The sequence below is a fragment of the Microtus oregoni genome, unplaced genomic scaffold (genome assembly GCF_018167655.1).
Source record: "Microtus oregoni isolate MIOR12 unplaced genomic scaffold, Mior012 000011F_ref0000422, whole genome shotgun sequence".
NCBI lineage: Eukaryota > Metazoa > Chordata > Mammalia > Rodentia > Cricetidae > Microtus > Microtus oregoni.
Genome location: NW_024543070.1, coordinates 17,283,030 through 17,306,913, shown reverse-complemented (window position 1 = coordinate 17,306,913; position 23,884 = coordinate 17,283,030). Strand labels below are relative to the sequence as shown.

Sequence of the window (23,884 nt, the reverse complement as noted above, 5' to 3'; positions counted from 1 at the left end):
CCTGAACCAGGCGGATGCCAGTCTCTCTTACCCACGCCTCCAGGGCTGCCTTGTTCTCTGGATTCACCCTCTCGCACCATTGCTGGGGTGGAAAGAGGTAGGTTGAAATGACGCATCACCAGCGGTCCCACCTCGCCTGCGGTACTGGGGTCACGGTAACAGCCCCTTGTGCAGACGGGACCCAAAGACCCCTTAGGTCTTCATTTACTTACCTCACACTCACGTTTCGACTGCATAGCTCTCTCCTAGGTTTGCCAGTACGCTTTAGAACTTCCTTGAGCTTCTGTCTCTGGAAGATTCCCTGTCCTCCACGCCCCCTCAAGCTCTCATTGGCTCAGAGAGCAACCCCGCCTCTCAAGGAGGTACCCATTGCACGTGCGCGAGCCCCTGGGGGGCACGCAAGCTAAACCCTGTGTGTGTGGGTGGAGCTCCATCGCCAGAGGTGTGGGTGGGGCAGAGTCCGGGCAGGATGGACACTGTGCCCACAGTGTGGGTGTCCTTTAACCAGTGGGTTTCTGACGGGACCGTCGCTCTTTCATACCAGTTACTAGAATGGTTTGAATGTTTCAGGGCCTGAAGAGGAAGGTAGGATTAGGCATCACGGACACAGACAGGCTAAGTTAGCGGTGGAGACATTTATTGGACTTTTTGGCGATAGGTTATAGGGAGACATCTGTTCATCTGGTGTGTGGCTCTGCAATGAAGCCACCTCAGGTCCATACAGGAGTTTAGGAGGCAGAACCTTGATTAATCCACCTACACTGTTCCTCTCCATCCCGACAAGGAAAATGTAGTACCTGGACTTTTTTTTTTTGCCAGTGATTACCAATATTAAAGTATTAATAAAAACAAGAAGCCTCTGTTCTGACTACCCTTCAGTCTTCTGCTGGATCAGAGATGTGCAAACTGTTTAAATATATGTGCAGTTTTGTTTTAGTTCAAACAAGGTCAACCATGCTTCCTCTGGAAGTTTGCCCAGTTCAGCAGATAGAGGGGGGCTGATCTGTTCTTCTTCTGATCTCCTCCACAAGGTCTTCTCTTCGGACATCCACCTGGCCAGGATGGAGGGAGAAGGTATGAGCATCCTCCGCTCAGCTATTCACTGAGTGCCTACTTTTAGTTATCAGGGTTGGCTCACTGGGACATAAACCCAATTAGATACGCCAGGGTAGATAATGCCCCCAGTAAAACGGTGCATGTGGACTCTGGAGATCTTAAAGCATTTGATGCCCCCATGTCCTTTATCGTCCTGCTTGCCCCCTTACCTCTTCTCTGCTCGTCACGGACCGCAGCTTGACGACGCCATCCTTGAGCTCCTGCTCGCCAATGATGGCCACCAGCGGGATGCCCGCGTCCTCACAGTACTGCAGCTGGTTCAGTAACTTTGGGTTCTTCTTGTAGAGCAGCTCGGCCTGCAAATGACCCAAGAAGAAAACAAAGGCTTCTGTGTTCTCAGGGGGAAACTTCGGGGTGGGGGCGCAGCAGGAAGAATGATTGGCCTTATTTGAACCAAAACAAAACTGCACACGTACTTAAACAGTTTGCACTTGCTTAGCTCCATCTCAGGAGTAACAGGAGAGGCACCATGTGGACTTCTATGAGTCTGTGCCTAGTACTCCCACGTTTGCTACCACCCTGGGGACTGCTTCCTGTACCTTGATCCCAGCATCCCACAGCTCGGAGACAAGCTTCAGTCTCTCCTCCAGCAGCTTCTTCTGTGCAGATGCCACGAGCACCTGGGTCTCTGTGGTCCGAACCTTTTCCTCTAAAGCCTGGGGAGAGGCAGGCAAGAGCAGAGCGGGACTAAGCGATCAAGGAACAACAGGAAGGGCTGTAGTTAGGATCCCGAGAGACTAAGTCCAGTTCTGTGAGCTCAACTAGGGCAGGGTCCCAGCCTTCTCATCTACCAGAGGGTGTAAGAAATGAACTGACTTGTATGACTTGTCAGAATAAATAATGAACAAAAAGCTGGGTACATCTATAATTCTAGTACTTGGGAGGTGAAGACAGAAGGATCAGGCCTTCAAGGCTCGCCTTGAATATGTGAGTTTGAGGCTAGTGTGTCTCCAAAAAACCAAACAAAAAACACCTCCAAACCCAACCAACCCACCAAACAAAACAAATAAGCGGGTTGGAGAGATGGCTCAGCAGTTAAGAGCACTGGCTGCTCTTCCAGAGAACCTGAGTCTGTCTGATTTCCAGCACCCACATGGCAGTTTACAGCTGTTTACAATTCTAGTCCCAAGGGATCTGATGCCCTTTTCTGGCCTCTGTGGGCACCAGGCACAGACAAACAAGTAGGCAAAACACCCATACACAAAAAATTAAAAAAAAAAATTTACAGAACAAAACACCAAAACACAACAACAAAAAGGAATAAATACTCCAGGGTAGCAGTACAGTAAAGCTAAAATTCCTTTCCATCTAGGTTAGGGGCCACAACACAGTCACAAGGGAGAACGGTGAGACCACCTCAAACCAGCACTGGCGTCTAGTCTTCACCATCTACTCCATCTGAGACTAGGTATGTGTGGATGCAGAACAAGGCTACTCCTGCCCCTCAACTTTTTCTGGAAAACTATCCACCCCCCCGTTTTTTTTGAGACAGGGTTTCTCTGTGTAACAGCCCTGGCTGTCTTGGAACTAGCTCTGTAGACCAGGCTGGCCTCGAACTCACAGAGCTCTGCCTGCCTCTGCCTCCAAGTGCTGGGATTAAGGGCGTGCACCACCACCCGGCTAGAAACTGTTTTCAAAGTTACAACATAAGCTGCCTACTAGAATAATGACCTCAAGTAGGCAGCATGGATGGTGTCATCCTAGAGGTAAAAAAATCAGCAATAGTGGGAAAGTTACTAGAACATCCCTGAAAATCAAATGCAATGAGCCATTTAAGAGTACCAGCAACAAAAGGGAGCATCCTTGGAGTTACTCCAGGCCCCAGGGAGTCAGAACAGCCATTGGAGCAAGCCCAGGGCCTCAGACATGTTTTCCACTGAGAGGCAGCATTAGAACGGTTAACACAACACTGAACTATCTGGATCACACTCTGACTCTCCTACTTACAAGTATCACGACCTTGAGCAAATTATCTGATTGCTTATCTGAAGAAGAAAAAGTGTCTAGCTGAAAACGCACCAAGCATGTAGGCCCAGTACATGGCGGTGCATCTTAGATACCCCAGCCTCGATTTTTGATAGCTCTGATTCAGGGGAGAAAGAATAAAGATCCACAAAACTATCCTAGAAGCCAGGCCCGATGGCTTAACCTAGCCCAGCTATTCAGAGGCTGAGCCAGGAGGATTCAAGGCCCACCTGGGCTACACAGAGTTCAAAGCCACCCTGGGTAACCTAGTGAGACACTGTCTCAAATTAAGTGAAAAACAGCATAGTGCTAACAGTGCTTGCCTAGAGTGCACAAGGCCCAGGTTCAATTTCCAGAATCATAAAACATATATAAGGACACACATGAAGATGGTCCATAACCATCCATCTCTTCTGCATTTCTCAAAGGTGCCTGCCCAAAGCAGCACCTGTTCCTAAAAGATCAAAGGTAGCCTGGGTACCATTACCCGCCCTTCGGCGTTCTACCCACCCCCTGGACTTACCTCTAATCTTTGCTCTACAATGGAGAAGATTCGCTCTACTCCAATACTGAGCCCAACGCATGGCACCTTACGCCCTTTGGGGTCAAACATGCCCACTAGCCCATCGTAGCGCCCTCCAGCAGCTACACTGCCCACACCCAGGGGCTCTTCCCCAGCCTGGGCTGGCATCTGTAGCAGCACCGCCTCATAGATGACCCCAGTATAGTAGTCCAGGCCTCGAGCAAGGCTCAGGTCAAAGGAGATCTGTGGAGGTAAGGTCATGGTCAGTACCAGACTAGGGTCAGGGACCCTAAGCCATAGCGTCGGCTAGGGCTCCTGTCTCCAATCCAACTTACCTTGTCATCAATGCCAAACAGGGTCAGATATTCAAACAGCAGCTTTAGGTCTCCCAAGCCCTCCAAGGCCTGTTTGTTTTGGGAGAGTTTAGGATCCTGGAGCAACTGCTCCACCAGAGACACCCCACCTGAGGAAACAAATTTGTAGGTCAGACTGACAAGAAAAAAAAAGCAGGCCTGCCTTTTGGGTGCAGTACATGTACACACGTGTGCACACACACACACGAACAACACACCCCTTCACACACACACACCCACACACACCCCTTCACACGTACACACGAACAACACACCCCTTCACACACGTACACACGAACAACACACCCCTTCACACACACACACACCCCTTCACACACACACACCCACGAACAACACACCCCTTCACACACACACCCCCACACACCCCTTCACACGTACACACGAACAACACACCCCTTCACACACACGTACACATGAACAACACACCCCTTCACACACACACACACAACACAACCCTTCACACACACCCCTTCACACACACACCCCTTCACACGTACACACGAACAACACACCCCTTCACACACACCCCTTCACACACACCCCTTCACACGTACACACACACACATGAACAACACACTCCTTCACACACACACACCCACGAACAACACACCCCTTCACACACACACACCCACACACACCCCTTCACATGTACACACCCACACACACCCCTTCACACGTACACACGAACAACACACCCCTTCACACACACACACACACACACACACACACACACGTTTCAACTTTAGGATTGAGGGCAGTGACGTGGCTGTTAGGTTCCTTTCTCACCATGCTGCTGGACATAGTCCCCAATGCGATCAGCCACTTCCGGTGCAAGGCCCTTCTCTCCTACCATCTCATTCTTCACTTCCTCCCAGGACACCTGGGCAGACAACAACAGTCAGAGGCCACTACACAACTTCTCTACCACAGAATGAGTGTGGGCCCGTTCAAGAAGCAATCTGAGAGCAAAGCTGCCCTTCAGCCTACATGCTGGGGCCAGAACTCCTCCAGGGAGTACAGAGGCAGCTACCTCTTCCTCTTACACTTTCTCATCGCTTAAAACAGGGTAGGATCTAGAGAGAGTCAGGTGCGCGGGTGTTACCTTGTCTAGTTTGTCCACTGAGGAGCAGATGGTACGGAACTTGCTGTCAGGAACACCACAGACAGCAAACATCCCATCTAGGATGCGCCTGTCATTTACCTGTGAGGAGCAAGGTATGGGGAGGAAGAAACCTGCTCATTTTGCACAATTCCCAATCGTCGGTATCCCACTGGCTACTGATCGCTGAGGGGCCAGGCCCCCCAGTCCCACCCAGCCCTGACCTTGACCAGGAAATTGCCTATCTGAAGTGAACTCAGGATCTCACACATGATTTTCAGACACTCCGCATCAGGAATCATGGGGTCGAACTGGCCAGCAATGTCAAAATCCTGTCAGGAAACAGAGAGGGAGAGGGTGGCATGTGAGACTCCTGAAACCTGTGCTGTCTGCACTGAAGCACAGGCCTCCCCTTCATTTTCTGTTTCATCTAGAAGACTTGACAACAGCACACATTGAATTTCCTCATCCTCTGTTGTGACTGTAAAACTGTTGTTTAATATAAAAAACCTGGAGCTAGGGATGTAGCTCAGTGGTAGAACAACTGCCTAGTGTCCCAGTGTGTACAGTCCCCAGCACTAAAATATACACCCCCATACCCCAAACCCCAGATTTGACTGTCTTATTCATTTTCACTAAACCATTATGAGGGCTACCCGAAAATATCACAGAAATTTAAGAGCATTTTCGAGGTCATCCAGTTTGTTCAGGACACCATAGCGTTCGGGAGATCCTATTAGAGAGGGCCTGAGTTACCCATCATGCTCCATGGTTTTCCGACACTCACACACTGATAGAACTCGCGATAACGGCCTCTGGTCATAGCAGGGTTGTCCCGGCGATACACCTTTGCTATGTGGTAGCGTTTAATGTTGGTGAGTTTATTCATTGCCAGATACCGAGCAAAAGGGACCTGAGGACAGAGTGTTAAGGAAAAGAGCCTCCTGTGGCTGCTGGGAATTATCATCACCCACAGAAGCTGGGGTCTAACCCTGCCTGTATAGATAAAACCCCTGTCTGGAAGAGTTACAGCGCTTCTAACTGTCAGAAGATTAACTGTAATCACAAAAGGCAGCTGAGTAGGAAAGGCAGGCGGTGAGGACTCCTGCCTTTCCTTTTCACTCGTGTCTCTCTGGACTATGCTGACTAGGGGAGAGAAGGGGACATGGCAGGTTAGACACCAGAGGAAAAGGCCATGTGAATTCCTAACTAGATGACTGGCAGAGTGGCTTGGTGTGGTGGTCTGAATGAATCTGGCCACACAGGCTTGTGTTTTTCCATGCTTAGTCCCCAGCTGAGGAACTGTTTGGGAGGATTAGGTAGTTAGGAGGAGGTGTGTCACGGGATTCAGCTCGGAAGTTTCAAAGGTGCTCTCGTGCTTTCTGTTTGCTGCACGTGGAGCAGGATGTAAAGCTCTCAGCTTTCTCCAGCACCATGCCTGCCTTTGTGCTGCCATGCTCCCTGGCGTGATGATCATGGACTAACCCTCTGAACTGTAAGCAAGCCCCTGATTAAATGGCTTTCGTTTATAAGAGTTGCCATGGCCACGGTGCCCCTCCACAGCAAAGAACACTAACTAAGACACTTGGAGATAAAGGAAATACTGGCCAATTACAGAAAGTTCTTCCCACTGGGAAGGTAGGGGAGAGCTATTCTTCAAGACAGGTTTCTCTGTGTAACATCCCTAGTTGTCCTGGAACTCTCTCTGTAGATCAGGCTGGCCTTGAACTCAGTGAGATCCACTTGTCTCTACCTCCCCAGTGCTGGGATTAAAAGCCTGCACCACTGCTTCCCAGCTCAGGAAAAGTTATTCTTGAGCCAGGAGACTGTTGTAAAACTAGGAACAGGGCCCTGACAGAAAGATGAAGATTTCTAAGGCTATATTCCGCTGAGCCAAAGTCCTTTATCTTGGTTTAAAGAAATAAATTGTAAATGGTTTCATATGTAATCTTACCTATGCCTGCTTGCTGTCCCTAAACCCAAGTTCAGCCCCAGTCAGTGAGTGCGAATTCGTCCAAAGTCTTAAGAACCCAGTGCAGAAGGATACAGTGAGGTCATAACGAAGAGACAGCAGCTCCCCGCCCTGGTCCTTCAGGTCATAGATGAGCTTTGAGTCTTCTCCGTACTTCCCAGTCAGTGTTTCCTGGAGAAACCAAGAAGCAATGTGATCACAATAATAAACTACATTTGAACTTTGCTTTCGAGCTTGTACAGGGTCTTACTATGTATCCCTGACTGGCCTTGAGCTTCCAGGGATCTGTCTGCCTCTACCTCCTGAATGCTGGGATTAAAGGCTTGAGCCACCATGCCTGGATAGAAATAAGTTGATTATCATTATTGCTATGTGATGCTAGGGATCGAACCTAGGCTTTGTACTTGGTGGGCAATCACTGGGCTGTATTCCCAGCCCTTAAAAGACCATTATGAACACAAAAACTTACTATTCTAACATGATTAATCTCAACTCTATAGTCTTATAATTCCTCTGCTATTTATCATAATGCTTACAAGTCTGACATAGTTACAATAAGAAAGTAGTAATAGGGGCTGGAGAAATGGCTCAGCGGTTAAGAGCACTGCCTGCTCTTCCAAAGGTCCTGAGTTCAATTCCCAGCAACCACATGTAATGAGATCTGGTGCCCTCTTCTGGCCTGCAGGCTTACATGCAGTCAGAATACTGACAATACTGTACAAATAATAAATAAATCTAAAAAAAAAAAAAAAAAGTAGTAATAGGCACACCTTTTATCCCAGGACCCAGAAGGTACAGGCAGGTAGATCTCTGTGAATTCAAGGCCTGCCTGGTCTACATAGAAAGACCCTGTTTCAAAAAGACAAAACAAAACGAAAATAAAAGGGAGTCACAGTTTTGTGTTGATATTCTGCTTTTTTTTTTTTTTTCTATTTTGTGGCAAAGCTATTACTTTTTCCCCCCATTCGTTTTTTTGAGACAGGGTTTCTCTATGTAGCCCTGGCTGTCCTGAAACTCACTCTATAGACCAGGGTGGCCTTGAACTCACAGAGATCTGCCTGCTTCTGCCTCCTAATTGCTGGGATAAAAGGTGTGTGCCACCCCTAGCCCCTGAAAGTATTACTTTTAATTTACTTTTTAAAAAAATAAATCGTTTATTTATATTGTGTGCGCTCATGGGCCATGACTTGCATATGGAGGGTGGGTAATTGTGAGAGTTGGTTCTCTTCTTCCATCTTGTAAATTCTCAAGATTAAACTCATCAGGCTTGATAGTAAATGTCTTTTCCCAAGCTGAGCCACCTTAGTCATTTCTAAGGTATTATTATTGAAATAATAAAAAATGTATTTTATGTGTATGAATGCTTTGTCTATGTGTGTGTGTCCATCAAGGCATGTCTGGTGCCCATGGCGGTCAGAAGAGAGTGTTGGATCCCCTAGAACTAGAGTTACAGATGGATGTGAGTCACCACATGGATGTCGGGAACTGCACCCAGTTCCTCTGCACAAGCAACAGGTGCTCTAACTGCTGAGCTACCTCTCCAGTCCTGATAAAGTAGTTAGGAATTCGTATTGATCTTGCAGAAGACCTAAGTTTGATTCACAGCACCCGTGTCAGTCAGCTCCATGGGCATCCTACATGTCTGACCTCCTTGGGTACATGTACACACATTCCTGTACGACACATAATAAAAATAAATCTAACCCTCCCCATCGTTGAAAGGTAAATAAATAAAAAAGGTGTATAATTTTCCAGTGAGACTTGGGGCAGTGAGCTACACCTGTAACTATGGCACTAGGAAGGCAGAAGCACCAGGCTTCTGGTTCAAGGCCAGCCTGGGTTCAATGAGACCATCTTAGAACAGCAGTGCAAAGATTTGTTTGCTAACATTGTCCTATTATGCTTATGTAGCTCCAATTAAAATACATTTCCAAAATAAGTCAACAGGAATATCTGTGCACACAGCTTTCTGGTTTTGAAGATAAGCTTGTAGGAATGCATTATCAGGTCAGCAAACACAGATGCTTTTATAACGTCTGAGAGCTGAACAATGTCAGAAACCAAAATAGAACTTCAGGATGTTACAGCCGTCTCTGCCCTGCGATGTCTTCAACTGGTTATAACACAGCCCTCTGACCAAACTGGCCATGCTTTCAAAGCTTGAAAATCATCCGTGTGTGAACTCAAACATTTGTGCTCTAGTGTTGACACAGACGGAACTCTGTCGGCCCCATTCATGTGTTACAATTCTAACCTTTGTAACCTTAGACTCCTTCATTGTCCTCTTTGGTCTTCACAAGCCCACAGGTCCACTGTTCAGTTTCCCCTTACCCATCTCTCACCTTCAGTTCAAATACAGGTGTATCAATCACTTCTGCTCCGTGGCGCTTGAAGCAGCGGATGATGACATCAAACACCTTCTCCCGGACTGCCATCTGCCGGGGACTGTAGTCTCTTGTGCCCTTGGGAGTCAAAATCAAAACAAGAATGACATTTAAAATAAAGAACAAGGGGCTGGAGAGATGGCTCAGCAGTTAAGAGCACTGACTGCTCTTCCAAAGGACCCGGGTTCAATTCCCAGCACCCTCATGGCAGCTCACAACTGTCTGTAGCTCCAGTTCCAGGGGATCCAATACGCTCACACAGAAAGACATTCAGGCAAAACACCAACACACATAAAATAAATAAAAATAAAGAACAAGCCGGGCAATGGTGGCGCAGGCCTTTAATCCCAGCACTCGGGAGGCAGAGGCAGGCGGATCTCTGTGAGTTCGAGACCAGCCTGGTCTACAGAGCTAGTTCCAGGACAGGCTCCAAAGCCACAGAGAAACCCTGTCTCGAAAAACCAAAAAAAAAAAAAAAAAAAAAAAGAACAATAAACTGCAGAACTATCCAGAGTCTAGCTCAGCAACAAGGAACACGAATGCTGCTGCAAGCGTGGGTTTTCCTACAGCCACCAAGCGGGAAGAGAGCTCAGAACAAGCCCTGTCAATCCCAGGAGTCACTGCCATCAGCTGGCTAGGTTCTGTTTCACAGAATACAGAACCAACGCAAGTTTTTGGAAAACTCAGGAATAACCACTTTTGCTTGTATAGCAGACAATATCTACCAGACAAACGTATTATCATTCAAAGTGGCTCAACAGGTTGAATTCTAAAATTTACACGCAATTTTTCAACATAAGTTTCTTTTACATTCTATTTAACCAAATTATTTCTGATAAAAAGCTCTAGCGAAACTGGGTTTGGTGGCACTTGGAAGCAGAGGAAGGTGGATCAGTGAATTCAAAGCCAGCTTGGGCCATAGCAATGAAACTGTTTCTTAAGAAGGAAAAAAAGTCCTAACTCAGGTTTGGCAGATACATTGTCTAGCTAAATTACAGGCTGTCAAGAAGTCAAGTTACTACCTGAGAGCACTCAGCAAGTCTGGAGTAGAGTCTGTCTCCCACCTAGGTCAGAGTTTTTAGTCTGGAACATTAGAGCCCGCTCCAAAACCTTTGGTGGACAAACCTTTTCACATTCTTAGCTACTGTCAACTCCAAGTGTATTCTATGTACATTTGCCACATTTGAAATTAAAAGTGCAAAAATTTATCAATATACCATTACAAATGAACACAAATAATATTTTGAGAGCATTAAAAAGTGCTTTTAATGATACATTGACCACATTTTTGCAACTCTTGTTTTCAACCTTATTTTTCATGCACATATGTTCATGCATCACTTGTATGTCTGGTGCCCATGGAGGCCAGAAGAGGATGTCAGATCCTTTGGAATTAGAGTTACAGGTGGTTGTCAGTCACCAGGTGGGTGCTCGGAATCTAATCCAGATGCTCTGGAAGAGCAGCCAGTGCTCTTAAAGCTGAGCCTTCTCTCCAGCCCCATTTCTGCAAATCTTTAATGTTTTTCTTAATAAAACTCAGCCAAGTTTCCTATGTGCTTTTTGTATTAAATACCAAAAAAAAACACAACAACCCTGAAACAAACAAACAAAAAAAACCCCAAAACCCTCCATCTCGAAAAACAACAACAACAACAAACCCTACTAGTGTATCTTATATGTTGAATGGCTCTTTTGCTCATGTATGATTTTATGACATCTACACTGGTCATCTACAAAACACTGGCTTATTGGAAAGTTATAGAGATCTTAATATTGACATTATTTAACACTCAGAAAATAATTTATTGGGCTGGAGAGATGGCTCAGTGGTTAAGAGCACTGACTGCTCTTCCAGAGGTCCTGAGTTCAATTCCCAGCAACCACATGGTGGCTCACAGCCATCTATAATGAGACCTGGCGCCCCCTTCTGGCATGCGGGTACACATGGAAGGCTGTACACATAATAAATAAATCAAAAAAAAATTAAAAAAAAAAGGAAAATAATTTATTAACGCCACCAGGTATCTCACCAGGAAAATGTAAGTATTGAGAAGTTGTCAAACTCAGGGTAAGAGATAAGTTTTCCAAATTTTTTTTTGTTTTGTTTTGTCTTTTTGGAGACAGGGTTCCTCTGTAGCTTTGGAGCCTGTCCTGGAACTAGCTCTTGTAGACCAGGCTGGCCTGGAACTCACAGAGATCCGCCTGCCTCTGCCTCCCAAGTGCTGGGATTAAAGGCCTGCACTACTACCACCTGGCCATATTCTAAACATATTATATTTAGATGACAATGTCCATTTAATTCATAATAGCTCTCTTGTTCTTCCTTTTTTCTTCTTCTGTGGTGTCTGATTTGGACCCCAGGCCTTCTCACACTGAGCCACACTCTTATTCCTGCCCCTCCATGTTATTTACTTAAGAAACTGGATTAATTTGTCCTAAAAAGTTTTTCACATTCTGGACTCAGTCAGCAATATCACTGATTCGACATTTAGCCTGCTCTCCACTTTGCACTGCCCCACCTTGGTCTGCAGGCCTAATTAGATTCCCGGGTGGTACCCTGGGTTTTTTATTGTGTCACACCAACAAGATTACTCTTGCTGCTTCTGCTTTACTGAATTTTCCACCCCATTCAACAGTCTGAGACATTACTGACCATTATTTCTGTAATGCCATGTGTGAGGGCATCCTTGGAGGCCAGCTGGAGTTACAACAGCTGCTATATGTGGGTGCTGAGGACCTAACTCAGATCTAGAAAAACAATAAGCACCCTTAATATTGCACCATCTCCCAGTCCCCATTTCACTGAGATTTTAAACGCCTCTTCACCCTTTGAAAAAAAAAATTGTGTGGGATGGGTGTGGTGGTACATGCCTGTAATTCCAGTACCTGTTAGGTGGAGACCTAAGGATCAGAATTTCAAAACTAACCTCTGCTATATAGCAAGTCTGAGGCTAGCCAGACTTGGTGTTTTGTTTTGTTTTTAAAAGACTATGCAAAGGGGGCTGGAGAGATGGCTCAGCGGTTAAGAGCATTGCCTGCTCTTCCAAAGGTCCTGAGTTCAATTCCCAGCAACCACATGGTGGCTCACAACCATTTATGATGAGGTCTGGTGCCCTCTTCTGACCTTCAGGGTTACACGCAGAAAGAATATTGTATACTAAATAAATAAAAAATATATATATTAAAAAAAAGACTATGCAGAAAGGCACAGCTTGATGAACCTGGCTTAAAGAGAATTAATCCTACCATCCAACTCTATCCTACCTCTGCCTTTTGGGCACAAGGTTTTCCTATCTTACTATGTCATCCCCACTGGCCTGGAACTTGTACCCCAGTCTGTCCTAACTTTGGTTCCTAGCATCTAGGTTGGGCAGCCTATAACTGCTGTAACTCCAGCTGCTCCCTCACACACAGACACACACATACACACACACACAACCAGAGCTATGTAGAGATACCCTATCTCAATAAAATAAGACCTCAAAGAAATGATGACCAATAACTATTAAGATCATTGAATAAAGTAAAAAATAGGGAATCTGTGGTAGATTAGTCCCTCTTCACTTAAACCTAATGATCTGTCTTAATATCACTAAAACTCACAAAGATCTGCCTGTCTCTGCTTCCTGGGTCCTGGGATTAAAGATGTACACCACAACAGATGGCTTCTCTTTGGAAATCAACTTAAAATACATTCATTAAATATAATTTTGTTTCCAGGCACCCAGTCTTAGCTTCTGGCAAATAAACTTCATGAATAACTACCAGAAGTTGTTGCACAGGGCAGGAGAGATGGCTCAGCAGGTAAGCACTCTTGATGCTCTTCTAGAGCACATTAGCATGGCTCACAACTGCCTGTAACTCCAGCTCCAGGGAATCTGACACCCTCTCCTGGCCTCTGCAGGCACCCATACTCTCGTGTATACACACCCCAAAGTGAAAATTCAAAGTCTGTGCAATGGGAACTAAGTATCAAGTGCCAAGGGAACCCAATGAAGGTGTGGAGTTCTGTTTACAGAACTTACAGAATAGCATCTGAACTGAAGCCCCGAGCCTGAGTTTCTCTGACTTTGTTTCTATTTGAACAGGTCTTCTTCTAGTTCCTAGGAAGTATCAAAGTTCTTTTCTGCATCAGGGTGTCCATACTCTACTGAGCCTGTCATCCTAACAGTCTTTCCCTGGCTATCTCCTACCCACTTGAGAGGTCCATTAGTATATCACCCCCTTGGTGTGACTTCTCAGATTCCCCAGCTCCCCCTTATTTTTCTCAGAACATCTCTGTAAGTTTCTCTCTTTTTTTTAAAGTTTCTTTATAATTTTTATACATTGTGTGTATGTGTGTGTGTGTGTGTGTGTGTGCATGAGAGAGAGAGAGAGAGAGAGAGACAGAGATAGAGTGCGCGCTGGAGTTACAGACAGCTGTGAGCCACCCGATATAGGTGCAGGGCATCAAACTTGGATTCTCTGCATACTCTTATCTGCTGAACCATCTCTCAAGCCCTAATTTTCTTCATATCACCAGTCATATTTTGTAATTGCATATCCCTGTGTGGAATTATTTGTCTTAAATCTCTGTCTCAGTGGGATATAAGCATCACAAAGACAGGCATATCCAGTATGGTATATTCAGTGTACAATACCGCACACTAGTCTTACTCGGGGAATAGGTAATGAATGGAAGGACTGGCAATTAGCAGGCTGACTCCCCTGAGCAGCTCTGTTTCTGTCATCACCGAATGACTCAGGTTGCGATCAATCCAGCCTGGTGCCTACACCAACTACTTACTCCTTTGCAGTACTTCAGACTGATCAGGACCTCCCTTTGAGGCCTCTCACAGGAATAGCTTACCTTCGGGGTTTTGAGCACAAACTTCTGTTTGCCTTCATCATGACCCAGCTGTGCCTTCAGTTTTAGGAGTTTCGCCACCTCCTCCTCGATCTGGGAGAGAAAAACACCGCTGAACTATCCATTTGTCCCTCCCTTCCCATGCACTCGATACTCCTACCCTCGCTTCTCTCGGGATCCACCCTGGCTACCTTCTTTCTCACTCAGCCCCTTTCATTCTACCAGCCTACTCTCTTCATTCACATGCGTATCCTCCGGCCAGACCACCCTCTATGTCCCTCTGGTTTGCCGGGCCCCTCTCCTTCCATCTGAGTCGCACCTGCTCAGCGGAGGCTTTCTGCTGCTTGAGGCCCCGCACATGCTCTCCCTGGAGTCGCACCAGCTCCTCCAGCGCAGCACGACCAGCCATCCTGGCCGCTCACCGGAACCGACTGCTGCCTAACCCGCCTGGGTAGACTTAGCCTAGCTTCGGATGACTTCCGGCTATCGAGTCACCGGCTTTCGTGGCCTAGAACGTCTCTGGCGAGAGCGAAAACACTTCCGGGTCGGGGAGCGTGAGATACTCGGAGTTTAGTCCCACCCCGGACTAGCGCCGACCTCGGGTGCTTTCAGGGGCTCGTTCTAGGTTCTTCAACTCCTTGTCGCCTTTCTGAGGTCGGGCTGGCCTCGTTCCCAGACCCTTGGCTCCTGCTCCGGGAAGCTGACGTCCTGCTGCACGATGTCCCACCTGGGGCCCCTGCGGTGTGGTGCCTGGGCGGCGCTGCTCCGCCAGCTCCTGCGACCTCCCCGCGCTGTGTGCACCCGGGCGGTCGGCTGTCACAGTCAGGTGAGCCACCCTGAGTCGACTCCGCCGACTCCCGGCGGGGCCTCCTGGCCTGAAAGCATAGACTCGCAGCCTGTTGTATTATTAAAATTGGGTTTTAATTTTTAAAGGTTTATTTTTTTTTATGTGTCCGCCCCTGGTGCCCACAAGTGGGCGTCGGATCACAGAGCCCGTGCTGATGGAACTCAGGTCTTCTAAAAGAACCATCTCTCCAAACCTGAAGTTGGTTTGTATTGATTAGCCACTTTGTACCTGCGCTGAACTAAGAGTTTCGGATGCTTTTGTCATTTTATTATTGGAGCAATCTCAGATGTTGAGGGTTTATCTCTATTTTACAGCTGAGTAAGCGGATATCAGAGGGATAAATGACTTATAGGGCCACATAACAACTAAATACTATAATGAGGTTTACTCTCAATCATCCGAAATTCCTCAGCATGTTAGAATTTGAACCAGATTCAAACCATAAATGAACTGAGTTTATGCACATCAAATGAATTTACCTTAAAATGAATCTCAGAGAAACATTTCTAAAGATAGTTGGATTCTGGAATTAGAATTAGGGATTGTGGACTTGAATTTAGACTTCTCTTTGGGGACTTTCCAAAGTATGGGGACTTTCCAAAGTATGGAGGTTACCATAAGGGAATACGGCCTTGGGGGCTTCAAGTCTGATTACTTTTTTTTTTTAAAGTTCATTTATCTATTAATGTATATGGGGTGTTGGTGTGCCATGGCTCATTCTGTTCTTGTCTTTACCTGAGGGGTCTGGGGACTGAACTTAGATGGTCTCGATAAGTGGCGAGCCCTATTACCCATGAGCCATTTCACTAGCACGGTCAGCGGTTGTTACCTCTCTCCAAAGGCAGGTGCTTTGTACCGTCATGCTCAACAGGGCTCAGATCTTTTATTCATTTTTTAAGTCACAGCATTTTACTAGTCTGGGATTTTTTTCCCCCCAACCAGGAAATTTCTTCCTATCAGTCCATAGGTTTTATTGTGAGTGTAAGTATATCGGAGAACAACTTGTGGGAATTGGTTTTCTCCTTCAGCATGTGAGTGGGTCCCAGGGATCCAACTCAGGTGGTCAGGTTTGATGGCTTCCCACTGAGCCATCTCCTTGGCCCAGGTTTGTTCTTTTTTGGGGGTTGGTTCTGTCTTTATGTTCCATTTACCCTGATTCCAGGTCTGTTTGTTTGTGAGACAGGGTCTCACTCTGCACTCTTGGCTGTTCTGGTGCTCACTGTGTAGACCAGGTTGATTTAAACTCATACTGATCCGCCTGTCTGCCTCCCACTGCTGGGATTAAAGGCATGCACCACCTTTTTTTGCTATTTGAGTAAGATCTGAGAATTGGAGTTCTTTTTGTTTATTCGTTTGAGACAGGGTCTCACTGTGTAACTCCAGCTGTCCTGGAACTCACTCTGTAGACCAGGTTGGCCTCAGACTCACAGAGGTCCTCCTGCTTCTGTCTCCCAAGTGCTGGGATTACATGTGTGTGCCACCGTGTCCAGTTAAGAACTGAGTTCTAATTCCTACTTGTAGACATTTAGTGGTGGCAGCTGGGGGTTCTGTGTTTTTATTATTCTCAGGTGCTTCAGCTTTTTCAGACATTTAAAAACTCCAAACAGTGAAGAAGTTTGTGTAATAAAGATCGGTCGAACTATGTATTGCAGGTATAACTGGAAATTCTACGTGGATTATTGAGGGTGGAAGGAGATGAGGGTAGATAATGTGGTGTTCAGGAAACTTTTTGTATGGGATCAAGGGTCTTCTCAGGTTGATGGTCCACAGGGTCAGAGAGGTCACAGCTATGGCCAGTGTCCAGAGAAGGCACATCTTTTTCTTCCAGGTTGCAGAGGCAGTGTTAACATCCCAACTGAAACCACATCAAGAGAAACCAAATTTTATCATCAAGGTTCCAAAGGTAACAACATCCTTTACCCACCCTGCCTATCTGTGTCACGAAGGGCGTGCCAGCTCTCCTTACCTCTCCCTTTTAACCTAGATCCTTTCAGGGGGTCGGTGGGTTGTTTTATTCTTGAAATTCTAGATGGGGCTCAAGTTAGTTTCAAACCTTAGATTGTGGGTATAATTTAACCTTTAGTCTTAAATGGTCTAGATTTTTTGCTTTGACTGCTTTTGTTTTCCAGGGCACCAGGGATTTAAACCCTCAACAGATGGTTTTGAGGGAGAAAATTCTTGATGAGATTATCAGCTGCTTTAAACGTCATGGGGCAAAGGGGTTGGATACACCAGCATTCGAGCTCACAGTAAGGACAGAAGGGAGCCGGGAACCCCATTGTTTACCTGCCCTCAGTTGCCCGCAGGGCTTCTTATCTGTGTTCTGTAGTCAGTCACGGAACTGTGGTTTCTTCTGTCTGACACTCGCAGGAAATGCTCACCGAGAAGTATGAAGACAACTTCGGCCTCATGTACGATTTGAAGGATCAAGGTGGAGAGTTGTTGTCTCTTCGCTATGACCTTACCGTATCCTTCCACATGCTGGACCTGACCCGTCCCAAATCCAGAGGGCTCCTTGGCAGAAGGGAGTAGAGGAATTTTGACTTTTCATTTCCAGTTTCTTCTAGGAGGCAATTCTGCCATCAGAGCCTAACCTGAAGGCCCCGTTATTTAACTTGTGTGTATATGGAGAATCTTCCCAGGAAGTTTGCAGAAACACAGATTATTGACCCTGGCTCCAGAGATTCTAAATTCTTTCACTGGAGTGCTATTTATAAACATGCACGTGAAAGAAAATCAATTAGTGTGTGTGTGTGGACACGCATGTGCAGATCACAGGACAGCTTTGTGGAGTTCTGGGGACAGAACTTAGGGTGCCAGATTTGTGCAGCATACCCCTTCCCCTACTGCACCATCTTGCATGTGCTACGCCAGAGCTTCTCAACCTATGGGTTGCAACCCCACAGGGGTCATATATCTGATATTTACATTATGATTCATAAGAGTAGCAAAATAACTATGGTTATGAAGTAACAGTGAAATAACTTTTATGGTTGAGGGGTCACCACAACACAAGGAACTGTATTACATGGTCGCAGCGTGAGGAAGGTTGAGAAGCACCGCTCTAAACAGAATCCTGGAAATGTGCATGTGGTCTTGGGCTGAGCTTTTAGAAAAAGGGTTTTAGATTGTAGGCAAATTCAGTTCTGAAGCTTGAGGTCTTTTTAGTTAGTTGGGTAATGGTCTGGATGGGAGGAAATGGACCGGACCTAAGCGTCTGAGGTCATTGCTGTCCCTGCCTCTTTTTTTCTTGTCACCTTTCAGTTTCATAAGTGAAATGCCTTCATCAACACCAACTCTGCTAGGTTTCGGAGACAGTGGAAACCAGCCTGAAGACAAGGATGGTTTCTAGGAACCCAGTTCTCCCTCCTGTCTGAATGGCGGGCCTAAATGTGGAACATAGTGTCTTTCTTCCTCAACCTGCTTACATAAGGTCCCCTTTGCTCGCTATCTGGCCATGAATAAACTGAAGAAGATGAAGCGATATCAAGTTGGAAAGGTGTGGCGGCGAGAGAGCCCAGCCATAGTCCAGGGCCGCTACCGGGAGTTCTGCCAATGTGTAAGGGACCCGGCTGGGGCTTCGTAGTTTAGTGATGGTTAAGTTGGGGATTAGCTGATCAGTGGGAGGTTTGTTTTTCTTCTGTTTGGTTTGCTTGGTTTGTTTTTGGGTTTTGGTTTTGTTGAGATAGATATTTGAGACATCTATATATCTTTGACTGTCCTGGAACTGACCAGGCTGCCTTGAACTCCCTGAAAGATCCATCTGCCTCTGCCTTCCAAGTGCTGCCATTAAAGGCGTGTGCCGCTATGCCTGACTTTCTGCCTCTTTTTTTCTTGTAGGATTTTGACATTGCCGGTGAGTTCGACCCTATGATCCCTGATGCAGAATGTCTGAAGATCATGTGTGAAATCCTAAGTGGATTGCAGCTGGGGGACTTTCTCATTAAGGTGAGGCCAGCCTGCTGGACATCATGAAGGAAAAGTTTGGATTGGGCCTGTGAAATTGTCTTTAAGAGTCAAGCGTTTTAGAGATGCCCATTAACCCAAAGACACTTGGGTTAATTCTGTTGAGTTCACAGGTAAATGACCGGCGGGTTGTAGATGGGATGTTTGCTGTCTGTGGTGTTCCTGAGAGCAAGTTCCGTACCATCTGCTCCTCCATGGACAAACTAGACAAGGTAACAGAGAAAACATGCTTTAAACAGACCCTGTCTGGGTTTCTGCCCTGCCTGCTAATCCATGCCATTAGGGAAGAATAAGGAGACCATGGCTGAAAGTGGCTGTTTGGGGGTTGGGGAGATTAAGGAGTCATTTTTTTTTTTTTTTTTTTTTGGTTTTTCGAGACAGGGTTTCTCTGTGGCTTTGGAGCCTGTCCTGGAACTAGCTGTGTAGACCAGGCTGGTCTCGAACTCACAGAGATCCGCCTGCCTCTGCCTCCCGAGTGCTGGGATTAAAGGCGTGCGCCACCATCGCCCGGCTTAAGGAGTCATTTTTAAACTAAGTCTGAGTTATGCTATACAGTGGGGATTGTGGCTGGGTTTCTTAAATTGCCTCTGATTTTGCTGAATTTACTGTGAATTCCTCAAGATATGTATGCCAAATGAAAACAAGATGTCCTGCGTCAGTTAGGTGAAGAGGAGCTTGGGTTGAGCTAATGTTTATCTCAATGCAGATGTCTTGGGAAGATGTGAGACATGAGATGGTGGTCAAGAAAGGCCTAGCTCCTGAGGTGGCCGATCGGATTGGGGAGTATGCCCAATGTCACGGTAAGAACTAGTGCTTTCAGAGCCATGGTCAACCGGCTGAGGGTGACATGTGCCCAGCTCCAGAGTCTGATCTGGATCAAGTTTCCCTTTTATGTATTGAAACTGCTTTATGTCTTCTTGGCAAAGGCAGAAGCAGAGAAGAAGGTCTTGACACTAAGAATGTGGGTTTTTTTTTTTTGTTTGTTTGTTCTTTTAAAGAAAATGAGGAAGGTGGGTTAGAGCAGATAAATTCAAGCTGGCTGTGGTGGCACATGTTTTTAGTCCCAGCCCTTGGGAGGCAGGGGTAGGTGGATCTCCATGAGTTTGAGGCCAACCTGGTGTACATAATGAATTCTAGGATAGCCTGGGCTATGTAGAGAGACTCTATCCAAAACCAAACAAACAAAAACTCAGACTGAAACAGCAACAACAAACACCTAGGTAAATTTGGATCAAACACACTTGGGCAAACAACACAGACTTTACCTGACTTTTCTTCCCAGGGGGGACATCCCTGGTAGAGGAAATGTCCAAGGATCCCAATCTGTCCCAAAGCCAGCTGGCCCTGCAGGGCTTGGCGGACCTGAAGCTGCTCTTTGAATACCTGACTCTATTTGGAATTGCCGAAAAGGTAGGAAGAGCTGGGATTGACCTTCTGTTGAGCTCCTAGGTTCTCAGAGTCTGATCTGGGACTGACTGTAGCTTTTCTCTTACAGATCTCCTTTGACTTAAGTCTGGCCCGGGGCCTAGACTATTATACAGGAGTGATCTATGAAGCAGTACTACTATCGTCTCTGGGTCAGGCTGCAACGGAGGCTCTGAATGTGGGCAGTGTGGCTGCTGGTGGACGCTATGATGGCCTGGTAGCCCAGTTTGATCCCAAGGGCCATAACGTGCCCTGTGTGGGGTTGAGCATTGGAGTAGAGAGAATCTTCTTCCTTATGGAGCAGAAGATGAAGGTAGGTCCTAGATAGAGTTGAAGTGACCTTGAAAGCTAAGAACTAGTTTCTGGAGGTGCATTTTGGACCTTTTTTTTTTCTTTTTGCTTCTTGGAATTGATAGTACAAAGGAAATATCTATCGTTCTTTTTTAAAAGATTGATTCTATCTTTTTATGTGCATGAGTGTTTAGCCTGAAGGTGTGTGCATGCTTGGTGCCAATGGAGGTCAGAAGTGGGTGGTCAGAGCTATGGGTGAGCCACCATGTCAATGTGGAGGACTGAACTTGGATCTTTTGAAAGAACAAGTACTCTAACTTCTGAGCCATTTCTCCAAGCCTTTCCTCCCTCTGCACTCCTCCCAACCCCCTTAAAAGAACTATCTGAAAGAGGATTTCTTTCTGAGCCTAAGTGGGCCTTGATCTTAGGGTCTTCCTGCCCTAGACACCTGAGTACTGGGATTACAGTTGTGAGAGCTACCCTAGGCTGTAGTTTTAGTTTCTTCTCTCTGTTTTATTAGGCTTCTGGTAAGAAGGTTCGAACCACAGAGACCCAAGTGTTTGTGGCCACACCCCAGAAGAACTTTCTTCGAGAACGGTTGAAGCTAATCGCAGAGCTTTGGGATGCTGGAATCAAGGTTTGGTAGCGCTGGTATCAGAGTGATCTGGGTGTATGTGGACACCAAACATGGCTCATTTCATGCCTGCGGTGGTACTCAGGACATTTTTAGCTTACCACTAGAGGGCTAGCTACTTATTTCTGGCTCCCTTGGAAATGTATGTTCTTGGGCACTTACATACTATAACCACGTCAACTCTCCTACTTACTTTTTATCCTTTTCAGGCAGAGATACTCTATAAAAACAACCCTAAACTATTAACCCAGCTGCATTATTGTGAGAAAACAGGTATTCCTCTGATGGTCATCATTGGTGAGCAAGAACAGAAGGAAGGTGTCCTCAAGCTCCGTTCAGTGGCCAGCAGAGAAGAAGTGAGTGGGACCTTGCGGAAATACTGAGTTCCAAATGCTGCACCCCACCCCACCCTTTTAAAGACAGGTTGCACTCTTTAGCTCAGAATGGTCTGGGACTGTGACACCCAGGCTCTCCTTGAACTCTTGATCTTCGTGCTACAACCTCTCAAGTGCTATGGCTACAGGCATATATTGTCATGCCTAGATCCCAGATTCCTTTTTTTTTTTAGACAGGGTTTCTCTATGTAGCTCTAACTGTCCTGGAACTTGCTCTGTAGACCAACCAGGCTGGTCTTGAACTTGGAGATCTAGTTGCCCCTGCCTCCTGGGACTAAAGTTGTATGCCACCATCACCCAACTGATTCCAGATTCTTTTCAGAGATGCGGTCTCTGAGAAAATAAATTTAAAACTTTTTCTTTTAAATTACGTGTATGTGTGTGTGTGTGTGTGTGTGTGTGTGTGTGTGTGTATGTGTGTATGTATTTGTGCACATATATCTCATGCATATATGTGTATTTCACCTTGCAGGAGTCACTTCTCTCCTTCCATAATATAGGTCCCAGGTGTAAATAGTGAGAATAGATTCAGGGGGCTGGAGAGATAGCTTAGAGTCTAAGAGCATTGGCTGCTGGCTGCTCTTCAGAGGTTTTGAGCTCAATTCCCAGTAACCACATGGTGGCTCACAACCATAATAATGAGATCTGGTGCCCTCTTCGGGCGAGAAGGCATACATGCAGATAAAAGAGAGAATTCAGAATGAAGTAAATTTGGAAAAACTGGCTAAGTATCATTTTCTGTTTTATCACACAAGGATTCTCTTATGTTTTAGGTGACCATTAATCGAGAAAGTCTTGTGGCTGAAATTCAAAAGCGACTGTCTGAGTCTTGATTGTTGCCTGATTTCTGTCTGCTGCCCTTAGAAGAAAAGTTTTCATCTAGGACTGAGCTCTGGTGGACTTTACAACAGCTGGCCAGCATGGCTGCTGTACAGTTGCCTTATGCCTCCATCTGTCCTGGATACAGAAGTGGCCCTGAGGACTCATGAATCAGCGGCTACTCTGCTTGAGTGAACATGGCTGGCATGCAGAAGAAGCACACTCCAGCTGCAAAGGCAGAGCTGAAGTGCCTTTGAATTCTGTCAAGAGATGTTAAGATGGTTACTGTGAACGAGGCTCTGGAAGAGTTGCCTTAGGCCAAGACTCTGGACCACTGAAATGAGAAGCGAAATGTGTACTTCACTTACTGTGTTGTATCTGAGAACAAGATTTTGGAGAAATTGTCTACATTAGACTATATTCTGTCTGTGCAGTATTAAAAAGACAGTAAGAAAGGACATTGAACAGAGATGATGTCTCAAGGACCAGGAGTGCATCTGCTTCTTCCAGTTAACAGTAGAAGGGTGGGGCTCTTTAATTATTTTGGACATTGAGTTTAATGGATGATAAGTTAGCGATCTGATCTGATCTGATCTTTGGAGATTTTGGACACCATTCCCTTTGGAGGTGAAAGCAGGAGGATGAGAAGCTCAAAGTTGGCTTTGGGGCCAGGCGGTGGTAGTGGTGGCGCACATCTTTAATCCCAGCTCTCGGGGGGCAGAGGCAGGCGGATCTCTGTGAGTTTGAGGCCAGCCTGGTCTACAAGAGCTAGTTCCAGGACAGGCTTCAGAGCAACACAGAGAAACCCTGTCTCAAAAAAAAAAAAAAAAACCCAAAAAATATGAATAAATAGATAAAAATTCAGCCTTGGGTTTACATGAGACCCCTTTTCAAAACAACATCGACAGCAATAACTTCTGCCCAATGTGCACATGTTTAATCCCAGCAGTGGAGTGGTGGGGCAGAGGCAACAGAATCTCTTGAGTTTGAGGTTAACTAAACAAGAGTAAAGATTAAAACAAGCAGAACGCAGAAAAGGGGAGGATGTTCAGACAAGAGGCTGGATAGATGAAGAGGGAAAGTAGCCTCAAAGAGGGAGGTTTTCTTTATTGGGAACCCAGATGGGCAGAGTACACTGAGGAAAATACAAAGAGAGTTTCAGATTAGCCAGGGCCCAATAGATCTTGTTTTAAAACTACTATGCCTATAACCCTAGCGCTTGGAAAGT

At 46.1% G+C, this 23,884-nt stretch overlaps 2 protein-coding genes across 2 annotated transcripts; one reads left to right on the top strand and one right to left on the bottom strand.

Annotated features, from left to right (window-relative positions):
* Positions 1-620: 620 nt before the first annotated feature.
* LOC121453251 (histidine--tRNA ligase, cytoplasmic-like) lies at positions 621-14,750 on the bottom strand. The gene is made up of 13 exons (XM_041659845.1): positions 14,599-14,750; positions 14,283-14,372; positions 9,392-9,511; positions 7,125-7,220; positions 5,865-5,990; positions 5,302-5,409; positions 5,081-5,179; positions 4,765-4,858; positions 3,940-4,067; positions 3,605-3,847; positions 1,656-1,772; positions 1,266-1,412; positions 621-1,052 (listed from the first exon to the last, which is right to left on the bottom strand). The coding sequence occupies exons 1-13, from the start codon at positions 14,686-14,688 to the stop codon at positions 981-983; spliced, it is 1,530 nt and encodes a 509-aa protein (XP_041515779.1). The 5' UTR covers positions 14,689-14,750; the 3' UTR covers positions 621-980.
* Positions 14,751-14,829: 79 nt separating this feature from the next.
* On the top strand, positions 14,830-23,415 carry LOC121453253 (histidine--tRNA ligase, mitochondrial). Its single transcript, XM_041659846.1, has 13 exons — positions 14,830-15,105; positions 16,955-17,029; positions 17,256-17,375; positions 17,497-17,592; positions 18,560-18,685; positions 18,967-19,074; positions 19,206-19,304; positions 19,799-19,892; positions 20,375-20,502; positions 20,588-20,830; positions 21,329-21,445; positions 21,652-21,798; positions 22,611-23,415. The coding sequence occupies exons 1-13, from the start codon at positions 14,998-15,000 to the stop codon at positions 22,668-22,670; spliced, it is 1,521 nt and encodes a 506-aa protein (XP_041515780.1). The 5' UTR covers positions 14,830-14,997; the 3' UTR covers positions 22,671-23,415.
* Positions 23,416-23,884: the final 469 nt, after the last annotated feature.